The sequence below is a fragment of the Cajanus cajan genome, chromosome 9 (assembly GCF_000230855.2).
Source record: "Cajanus cajan strain Asha chromosome 9, NIPB_CcT2T_4, whole genome shotgun sequence".
NCBI lineage: Eukaryota > Viridiplantae > Streptophyta > Magnoliopsida > Fabales > Fabaceae > Cajanus > Cajanus cajan.
This window is the reverse complement of record NC_138525.1, coordinates 55802798-55814147: the sequence shown is the minus strand read 5'-3', so window position 1 is coordinate 55814147 and position 11350 is coordinate 55802798. Positions and strand designations below refer to the sequence as shown.

At 31.0% G+C, this 11350-nt stretch overlaps 1 protein-coding gene across 2 annotated transcripts; it reads left to right on the top strand.

Moving 5' to 3' along the window:
* Positions 1 to 8604, top strand: LOC109795541 (putative WRKY transcription factor 70). 2 transcript variants are annotated; one of them, XM_083063718.1, is made up of 4 exons: positions 1 to 362; positions 560 to 667; positions 6438 to 6575; positions 8225 to 8604. In XM_083063718.1, exons 1-4 carry the CDS (start codon positions 1 to 3, stop codon positions 8415 to 8417), a joined length of 801 nt encoding a protein of 266 aa, XP_082919844.1. In that variant the 3' UTR covers positions 8418 to 8604. The 2 variants fall into 2 exon arrangements, with proteins under 2 accessions (XP_082919844.1, XP_082919845.1); XM_083063719.1 differs by lacking the exon at positions 6438 to 6575.
* The last annotated feature ends 2746 nt before the right edge of the window (positions 8605 to 11350 follow it).

The window sequence follows — 11350 nt, the reverse complement described above, 5'->3', positions numbered from 1 at the left end:
ATGTTCTTAGAAAGTGAAAGTATGATCATAGTAAAGGAGAGAGTGATAATGGAAGAGCTTGTGAAGGGCCAGGAAGCTGCTACCCAACTCAAGGGTCTTTTAGAAAACCCCATTGGGAGTGAAGACTTTCTCTCACCAGAGCAACTCTTGGAGAATGTGCTCTCATCTTTTTCACAAACTATTTCTATCATTAAAGCCTCTTCTTTCCAACCACCTCCTCCTGTTCCTGCTCCTGCTCCTGCTCCTGCTCCTGCACCTCACGTTCTCGGTTCCGCCAGTTATTCAACTTCTGGAGATGACAGTGTAAATTGGAACAGATCCCAACAGGGTCAAAGCGATGAAAGAGATAGTCACAGTATAAGGTTATGTGTTCTCTTTCTCATCAATCTATCATCTATGTAGTGCCTGCTTTAATTCTACAAACCCTTATTTCCCCGCCGATCGATTCAACGGATATATAAATATTTCTGTATGTAATTTTTTTTTTCACATATGCGTTTTTATTGTCTAGCTAGCCGGATGTTATGTATATATAAATTCCTGAATTTTTGTTCCACAGGAAGGGGAAGGGTGCGCAGACATGGACCGCAGTCTTACAGACCACTGACGACGGTTATGTATGGAGGAAGTATGGAGAAAAGCAAATTCTGAATTCTAAATTTCTTCGGTACGTAATTGAGACTCTATTTATATATATATAAGTAAACATGATTATTTATACATAATTCATTGCACCTCACATAACTGTTTTTCTTTGTTTGGTTTCTTTCCCTATCTCCCAAGAAATATGTGATAGGACCTTGGAGCTAGATTTGGCTCCAAATGAACAATTCGAACCTCAACTGCCCAAGTTATATGGGAAATTAGGGGGAAGAGAGAGGATATTGAGTAGAATCAAAATGGGCTGTTATGGACATAGAACAATTTGGATCTCTCCAGGAGCTTAGCTATAGGGAAAGTAGGAATATTCATTTTCCTATGATTCTTGTTTTTAATAAAAAAAAATTCTAAAACAATGCTTCTATCTTATATTTAAACAAGTTTAGAAATTATTTTTCATTTTTTGAATTCTTATCAAAATTACTTATCGGAGAACATTTTCCGTAGTCTCTTTCTGACTCATACCAAAACCAGAAATTATACTCAAGCTGATGTGCCAATGTGAGGGCCGGGGCTAGTAAAAACCAACTTAGGGGACTGCTTCCTACTTGAATGCTCAAAGTACCCTATCACGTACACATATACAAAAGATGATACAGTACTAGAAAAAGTTAAAATTAAGCTTTTCTGTAGGGGAAAATTTTCCTCTTATAAATAAAATATTAAAAACAATTGTCTTATCCTATTAAGGTCAAATTTCATAATATACATTTATGGAAGAAAAATATAAGAAATTTCATAAGCTAATTTTTTTTCTTCCATATAAGTGTTTCTTAAGAATGAGAGAATTTATAACAGAGTAATAGTTGATAGTGTATTTTAAATTAAAATTGAATGGAAAATATTATACTTAGTGGAGTACAAGGCTTGTATGATAGCTTGGAGGAGGATACTTACAATTGGAAGTTTGAGAGCTTATTTATAGTGTGTGTAAGTTGGTAATTCTAGAGTTTTAATAGTTTAATATTTTTTTATACAATTATCTCAAATCCTAATACTTATTTCTAGACTTTTCTTACGATTTTTGAAATTTGTAATATGTTTTGACATCCTTCCTTGATACAAATTTCAGAAACTTTTGAACATATATAGTTTGTAATTTGTTCTTTTGTCTTATAATATTTGAGTTGAATTTGCTTTGTTAGATGTATTGCAAGTTTCATAGATGGTTAGATCTCTTTCTATTTCTTGAATTTCTTCTTGAGGTTGTTGTATTGGAACGAAAATGTTTCTAACAACTTTTTCTTCTTCCCATTTTCAAAGAGAATTTTTATCAACCTCAATATCTCGACTAATGTTGAGCTTCTTCATTTATAGGTAGTGGACTTAGTAGCCTTTTGATTGCGTGCGATACAATAAGTAGTCTTGTCTTCTAGTTTGTGTCTCTTTTCAATAGAACATAATAGCAGATAGATCCAAATACTCATAAATGTTTAGCCGATGACTTTCTCCCACTCTAAGCTTCAATTGAAGTCTTGTCTTGAATTGTCTTGGTTGGACATTTGTTATGTAAACTATGGTGTAAACTACTTCAACCCAATGTCTTAATCTTCATAGAACTTGTTGAACTCGTGTGGATTGTACTCTTTGCCTCAATCACTTCTAAATACTTTTATAATTTTTTCACTTTGTTTCTCCACAAAGGCTTTAAACTTGAATATTTTGAAGACTTCTATTTTTTCTTTAATAAAGTAAACCCATGTTATGAAGTGATATTATCTTCATCGGTTTGCAAATATCAATGTGGATCCATTCCATTAAGTCTTTTGCTCTCTGTGCTTTTCCAATGGAAAGCTATAGTCTATGTTCTTTCTCAAGAAGACATTTTTCATAGGCTTCATTATTTTCTTTTAGAGTTGAAAAACCTCTCATCATATTCTTTTGATATAGTAACTTCAAGGCATGAGTGTTGAAGTGGCCAAATCTACGATGCCATTGCCATGAACCATCAACTTGCACTTGCGCTTTGATGGAAACGTTTGTAGCATATTTGAAATTTATTGGAAAACCTCTATTTTCTTTCTCCATTTTACCTTGGGTTATTTCTCGTCTTTTGTTATCATAGATAATGCACATGTCACCTTTAAAGTGAAAAGCATAGCATATCTCCATCATTTGACCAATGCTCAAGAGATTTTCTTTAAGATGAGAAACAAGTAGAACATCATTAATGAGTCTCATACCTTTCTTAGTCTCTACAATAACGATGCCTTTGCCTTTTGACTCTACCATGGTGCCATTTTTCGATTGTACTTAAACTTTCACAAAGTCATCAATTTCTTTGAAAATACTGTAATCATTAGCACTGTGGTTACTGCAATTGTTATCAAAGTACCAATTGCCACTTGTTTCATTACTAGAATATGGGTTGGCATAGAAAAAAAAATGTATCTCATTGTCTTGCTCTTCAACAAAATTTTCTTGTTGTCTATTTTTGTTGTGATAATTCTTTTCAACATGTCCAAATTTCTTCTAGTATTGACATTGAGGCTTTTCATGATGCCAACAATTTCTTTCCAAGTGATTTATCTCCTTATAGATGTCACATGGAGGATATTTGCTTTGATTGAACTTAAAGAAACTTCCAAAAAATCTAACATGAAGTACCAAAATAAGTGGTACATCCATTAAGCATCTCTAATCACCGTTGGATTTATTAATAAAAAAATTGAGGTTGAGATTTTTTACTGGAAACCTACTAAGAAGGTTCTCTGATCTTTCCCATTCCAAGCCTACTCCTCATTCTCCCAATCCAAGGTATCATGTCGTCATGGCCAAACTAGATCGAGAAATGCATAGCAACAAGCAAATCAAATTGGAGGAGAAACACACCATAGTTTTAGCATCAACTTGTTGACATCGGTGTCACCCGATCCCCCTTAATCGCATCTTTTTTTTTTTTTTTTTTCCTTTGGTCTCTCCACCGTCAAGCGTTGGTCTTCTTCGTATTGTATCTCGTTTTTGCCTGATTATTTACATGATTCATTTGTTAAACTGTTAAGACAAAATAATGACAATTAAACTTTGTTCTGTCATTGATAATCATCGAGTGAGATCTATTTTGGATTTCAAATGTTTTTGTTTAATTGTGGATTGATTCAATTTGTGTTACTCAATTGTTAATGATTCAATATGGTGGTCGTCGTGTGAGTGGTGACATCACTGTTGCAAGGTCGAGGGAGATAGAGGTACGAGGTGGGTGACACCCCCATTATTTCCAAGTCAGGGGAGAAAGAGAGACGAAAGTTGGAGAAGATTTTAAAATAGAGAAAACAGTGGTTGAATATGGAAAATGGTGTTGTTATTGCTGCTTGTGACGACCAAAAATCAATGTAGTGTGAGTGGCGCCTTTGTTGGGAGAAAAAGGAACAAAGGTTGGAGAAGAAGTTTTTGAAATGGAGGAGACGAAGGTTGGAGATGAAAATGAGTCTCGTTATCACACATGTGATAACTAGAAATCATCTCAATGCTGTTCATTTTATTTAGTCATGATTTTAATTTTTTAATTTTAATTTTTTCGGTTAAAAACCTACTAGTACCAGTTATTTTATTGCTTAATAGGTGGCACACCAGCTTCAATACTTCACTGTAAAAGTGTTTATAAAGCTTTTAAATTTTCTTTATTTTTAAAGATTTCCTCACTGTTTTTATTTTCTTCATATTTTTTATTTCATGACCATAATTTGAGCTTTGATTGAAAGGTATTTTTGGTAGACTCTTTTTCATGCTTTTTCAATATTTGTTCATAAATTTCAAGAGAGTCCATTATTTGTATCATTAATAAGTTGGACAAATTTTAGTTTGTTCAATCATTGTTGCAATTGTATCATATTTATGGATAATAAAAATTTGAATTTTCACAACAATTTTTTTTTCAAGAATATTTTTTTCATTGCTCTCATTTGACTAACTATTTAAATAATAAATAATAGTCTTTTATGGTCTCAAACTCTTGCATTTTTATTAATTTAAACTCGCATCCTAGAGATTGAAGTTAAACATTATTTGTCTGGTTACTTCCTTCAAACTTCTCTTGTAGTGTGTTTTAAGTTTTTCTCACATGTGACACCTATTATTCTTGAAATTATTTTGTCATTAACTACTTATTGAATTGCAAATAATTCCCTAGAATCCTTCTGCTTGTTTTTCTTCACTTCTTTTTTTTTAGCTGCAGTAAAAGTTAAAATATCTTCATAAATAATAAAGCCATCTTCACAATATCTCATAAATTTTGAGAGAAAAAAAATCTTATTTTGATATTACAAAAGTCATAATTTTCTCATAAGATAGAGATATTAAGATAGATATTGGTTGATTGCTAATGATCATAAATAGAAAAAATATTTTAGAAGTAATGTGGAATATAATGTTTGAAGTAATTAAAAATATATCTATACTCAGTAGATAAATGAACGTAACTTTGGTACTGTTAAAAAAGTTTAGACGAGTAATAGTGGATAGTGTATTTCAAATTATAGTTGAATGGAGAATATTATACAGAGAGCAGTACGAGGCTTGTATGCTAGCTTCGGAGGAGGACCCTCACAATTGGAAGTTTTGGGAAGTTTATTTATAGTGTGTATGTTAGTCGTCTATTGTCCCATGATGATTCTAGCTAGCGACAGAAATTCTAGAGTTTTAATAGTTTAATATTTAACTAGAATTATATAGAATCTTTCTACCTATTTCTAGACTTTTTTTACAATTCCTGAAATTTGCATCATGCTTTGATCTCTTGCAGAAGCAACTCTGCTAAAATTTAAGTAGCCCATAAAGTGGACTAGTGCTGATTTGGCAGTAATGTGACACAGGGAGTTGTTTATAAGCAACTCCCATTGCAGATGTTCTTAGGGAGTATACTTGACTATATAGATCATAGTTAAAAATTAAATTCTTAAAAATGTTATTTATTATTTTTATTGATAATTATGTTATTAAATAGTATAAAATATTCATCAATTTTATTAATAATTATTTTATCAAAAATTTAACTAATTATTTTTATTTTTTAGTTAATTAGTCACTTACTCGAATCATATTTTATTTTCTTTATATGATTTGATGTTTTGTTTAAAGAGATCAAACTTTGTTTTACTTCAATCAATAACTTGTTATTAACAAATATTATTTTAAATAAAACTTTAGTATTATTTTTTAATTAAAATTAATTTTTTTAATAAGATACGTAATTGTACAATAATAAAATTTCCATTAAATAGATATACATATTAATTAAATGAAGTCAAATTCTAACTACATAACAATACAACAGCAAGTTTTATCGTATTATATATTATGACATCTCTTCATAATATTTCCTCCGATATCTTTCTGGATCTCCCTTTCTTTTCTTTTTTCTTTTTTCTTTTTCACATAGCTAATCGTGCAATCTATTTTCATTACCTATGGCAGTGACAATTATTTGCACGCATCCAAACACATTAACTAATATTTTTTTTATATCTATTATTTGACAAGTAATATATCGATTTTTTCTTGTATACAAAGATTCTAAATTCTTTAACACATTAACTTTAACATATACTGATCTACTTCTACATTTTTTCTTGTTTTCCTTTGGAATACAACATTCAATACTAAAGTATATAGTAATACGATAAAACTTTTCTTTAAACTTGATAGGTATTTTATGATTCTTCTATTAATGTGTCAATTTTCTAAATGAACAGGTAATTATATATATAATTACCAGACCAATTTCTGTTTCAAGATTAGCCATGTAACTCACTTTGTACTCAATGATAATTAATTTGTAGGAGTTACTTCAGATGCGCTTACAAGTTTGTTGAAGGTTGTAATGCAACCAAACAGGTGCAGCGGTGTGAAGAAAATCCTGATATGTACCAAATAACATACATTGGCTTGCACACATGCATTGCGTTTCTCCTCAATAGGTTATATATCAATCTTCTTCCATCTATCAATATATTCTTTGAGTTAATCACTTATACACTGTCAGTATAAAAAAAATTTATACTGACAACTAATTATATCTTTTAATTATATCATGTCAATTAAAAGATATAATTAATTATCAGTATAAAAAAAACTTTACACTAACAATGTATAAGTGATTAACTCATATTCTTTATCTTTCCCACTAATCTATATATCTATTCCATAATATTCTTCTATTGATTCTTTGCATGTCATCTTGTTGCTCTTTATGATATATAGTTTTTTTTTTCTAATTTCATAGTCCATATGTTTTATAGTCGAATATGTGAACCATAATTAAATAAAAGAAAGTTTGAGCATGTGTAGTATTTAGGAGTAAAATGATAAATGTATTTATAATATTTAATTATTATATCTTTTAATTTGAAAAATATAATTTAAACAATCTAATTTCCCTCTGTCTCTCTTTTATTTCTTTGATACCAAATTACTTTAATTTCTTATTTACTTCTCTTCACTTATCTTTTATTTGTTTTCTTTTCTCTTTCTTCTATTTTTTACTCCTTTACCAAACACAGTATTTATGTAAATAAATTTAATGAGATAAGATTCACATCTTGAATCATTGAAAAAACATTTAAAATTGTGTTCCAAAATAATAAAAAAAAAGTGATCATTATTTTAAAAGGATAAAATTAATTCAAAATTTGAAAAATAAAGGACTAAAATAAATCTTTAGAAAGATAAAGGAATAAAATAAATATTAAAAATAAGAAGAAAACTGATAATATAGTTTAGCTGGCACATATGTCTGAACATAGTTTTGTCTCATTGCTTTACAACACGGAATTTTATATTGGGTAAAATTTAAAATACATCGAAATTCATTTTAATTTCTATAAAAAATAATATATTTTTTATTCTTGTATTTATCAAAAGTGTTGCAACTTTTATTTTATTTTCAATGGGTTAAATTGTTGGGCTAGTCCTTAAATTATTTAAGAATTTTTAAGTTAATTCTTAAATTAAATTTTAAGTGGAGTGAGTTCAATGCATGAGAGCTTAAGTTGAATCCTTAATTTTGTTATTCTAATTTTTTCATATTAATAAAAAAATGTCTTTTAAAATCCTATATGAATTACTCTCTTAAAATCTTCCATCTAAACATACTAGAAAATTTTTAGATATTTTAATGAACTAAAACATGGTATACTATTTATGTTATCAAGAGAAGTTGAAATTTTGAGGTTATATATGTTGGACTTGTTTATCTTCAGATATGTTTAGAATTAATGCAGATAATATTCCTTTATGTTGATTTTAGGTTCAGATCCGAAAGAATTCCTTGTAATTTTTCACAAATGCATTCTATATATTAATTCTAGATGGTATAGTACGATATGTTCTATATAATAAATGACATGCATTTGCTATATTCCGGAGTTGTTGTTGCATTATTAGCTTGAATTGACTTATTTTTTTTTGGTAATGATCGCGAATTCAAACAGTAACATGATGAAGAAATTCATTTACAATCCTTACCATTATAATTATTAGATTTAGAGAAATAATCACATTTTTTTAAAAGCTCTCGGTTAGAAGCCAATTTTCGTTTTTATATTTAATCTATAACACATTATCGCAGGAATGATGAAAGATTGCATGAAGGATCATATCAAGAAATGCAGAATCGGGATAATGATAGCTTATATAGTCAATTTCGAGGAAAACAGAAGATAATTGATTATGAAAGCTCATGGTCCTTATTAACTTTAAGTTCTGACAGAAACACTGATACAACATTGTCAAATTCACACGATTATTCCGGTCCCTCGTGAATTTATCATGTATATAGTTTTCGTTAATTACTGTAAGTTAATGTATTTTGGTTTTTGATTTCAATACTCATGAGAACTGAAATTATGAATGAGAGGAGACATATAGAATTATGTATCTTAATATTGGGAATGTAGTTTATTTAACTATAATGTATCAATAAGAAAATAACATTTTGTTGACATTTCATCCTGTAGATAGTGGTGGAGCTAGAGGAGAAATTTTGAATCCTTTGGGAAAGCCATGCTTTTGAAATCAAAAATAGGGTTTCGATCTTAGCTCGTATGAGAGGGAAGTAATCAAGAATAAAGTTTCCAAAATAATAATGAGAGACTCTTCGGCACCCTTACATTTTGGGGGGTTTTGGAACCTTTTCTAAGTGGCATAACTATACTGGTTAAGTAAGCCAAGTCACTTATATGAATAGTAATTTTTTAGAAATTCTAAAATAGTTCTAAATGTTAGGTAAATTCTTGGATGGACCACTTATACAAGTAGTGTATCATACACCCTATCACACAAGATTAAAGTTTCTAAATTTTTTATTAAAATATTTTTTTTAAAATTATCCAAAAAGCACATGTCCCAATGCACTGGTGCAACTGTTTTTCAGGTTCGAAACGGGCCGTACTAAAATAAGAATGACCTGTTCCAGATGAAACAATAACACATGAAGAATGGATCAAAACGGGCTGTTCCAGAGGAAAAAATAACACATGACGAATGGATTAGAATGGCCCGTTCCGAAATCAGAACGACCCGTTCTAGTTCAACTATACATGTGTTATTTTTGAAACTGGAACAGACCGTTCCAGATTCAAAAAAAACACATGACCAGTTAAACCAGAACGGGCCGTTCTGATTTTGGAACGGGTCGTTCTGGCCAAATAGGTCAACATATGGGACAATAGACGTAAGCACACATAGATGGGTCATCCAATGCAAGGCCAATTGTTTCACACATAAGAATACATGGAATGGTAAATGGTCAATTCCATCTATTTTCTATCTATGTTACGACTATTATCACAAATCAACATAAATCCTAAACCCTAAACACATTTAACTATGTATTTCTTAATTGATGAAGCATTGACAAGTAGATACATCTTGAGAAGTAGATACATCTTGACTACCTTTCTCATATATTTGGTAGTATAAGAGTTTATATTATTTGGTCTTGTATTATGGGCATAAGGTTCTTTTTACTTGGGCTTTACATGGATGACCACCTTTCTCATATATTTGATAGTATAGGAGTTTATATTGTTTGGTCTTGTATTATGAGCCTTAGTATAAGACTTTTTGGGTTTTAAGCTTATTGAGCCTAATTTTGGGCTTCATGGGCCTTTGGGCTTTTGATTGGTTTAAAGCTTAGTGAGCCCAATGGGTTTGGTGGGCCTAGAGTTTTCTTTACTTGGACTTTACATTGATGACCACCTTTCTCATGTATTTGGTAGTATAGGAGTTTATATTGTTTGGTCTTGTATTATGGGCCTAGGGTTCTCTTTACTTGAGCTTTACATGGATGATCAGCTTTCTCATATATTTGGTAATATAGGAGTTTATATTGTTTGGTCTTGTATTATGGGCCTTAGTATAAGACTTTTTGGGTTTTAATCTTATTGGGCCTAATTTTGGGCTTCATGGGCCTTTGAGCTTTTGATTGCTTCAGAGCTTGGTGAGCCCAATGGGTTTGGTAGGCCTAGAGTTCTCTTTACTTTGGCTTTACATGGATGACCACCTTTCTCATATATTTGATAGTATATGAGTTTATATTGTTTGGTCTTGTATTATGGGCCTTAGTATAAACTTTTTGGGTTTTAAGCTTATTGGGCCTAATTTTGGGCTTTATGGGCCTTTAGGCTTTTGATTGCTTTAGAGCTTAGTGAGCCCAATGGGTTTGGTGGGCCTAGAGTTCTCTTTACTTGGGTTTTACATTGATGACCACCTTTCTCATATATTTGGTAGTATAGGAGTTTATATTGTTTGGTCTTGTATTATGAGCCTAGGGTTCTCTTTACTCGGGCTTTACATGGATGACCACCTTTCTCATATATTTGGTAGTATAGGAGTTTATATTGTTTGGTCTTGTATTATGGGCCTTAATATAATACTTTTTTGGGTTTTAAGCTTATTGGGCCTAATTTTGGGCTTCATAGGCCTTTGGGCATTTGATTGTTTCAGAGCTTAGTGAGCCTAATGGGTTTGGTGGGCCTAGAGTTCTCTTTACTTTGACTTTACATTGATGACCACCTTTCTCATGTATTTGGGAGTATAAGAGTTTATATTGTTTGGTCTTGTATTATGGGCCTTAGTATAAAACTTTTTTAGTTTTAAGCTTATTGGGCCTAATTTTGGGCTTCATGGGCCTTTGGGCTTTTGATTGCTTCAGAGCTTAGTGAGTCCAATGGGTTTGGTGGGCCTAGTGTTCTCTTTACTTGAGATTTATATGGATGACCACCTTTCTCATATATTTGGTAGTATAGGAGTTTATATTGTTTGGTCTTGTATTATTGGCCTTAATATAAGACTTTTTGGGTTTTAAGCTTATTGGGCCTAATTTTGGGCTTCATAGGCCTTTGGGCTTTTAATTGCTTCAGAGCTTAGTGAGCCTAATGGATTTGGTGGGCCTAGAGTTTTCTTTACTTTGACTTTACATTGATGATCTCCATTCTCATATATTTGGTAGTATATGAGCTTATATTGTTTGGTCTTGTATTATGGGTCTTAGTATAAGACTTTTTGGGTTTTAAGCTTATTGGGCCTAATTTTGGCCTTCATGGGCCTTTAAGCTTTTGATTGCTTCAGAGCTAGTGAGCCCAATGGGTTTGGTGGGCCTAAGGTTCTCTTTACTTGGGCTTTACATGGATGACCACCATTCTCATATATTTGGTAGTATATGAGCTTATATTGTTTGGTCTTGTATTATGGG

What these genes read in the sequence shown, in the direction of transcription:
- LOC109795541 (XM_083063718.1), top strand. Translation starts at nt 1, where the DNA reads ATGTTCTTAGAAAGTGAAAGTATGATCATAGTAAAGGAGAGAGTGATA. An exon ending in AGAGATAGTCACAGTATAAG is followed by an intron (nt 363 to 559) that starts GTTATGTGTTCT and finishes TTTGTTCCACAG; the next exon opens with GAAGGGGAAGGGTGCGCAGA. An exon ending in CTGAATTCTAAATTTCTTCG is followed by an intron (nt 668 to 6,437) that starts GTACGTAATTGA and finishes ATTAATTTGTAG; the next exon opens with GAGTTACTTCAGATGCGCTT.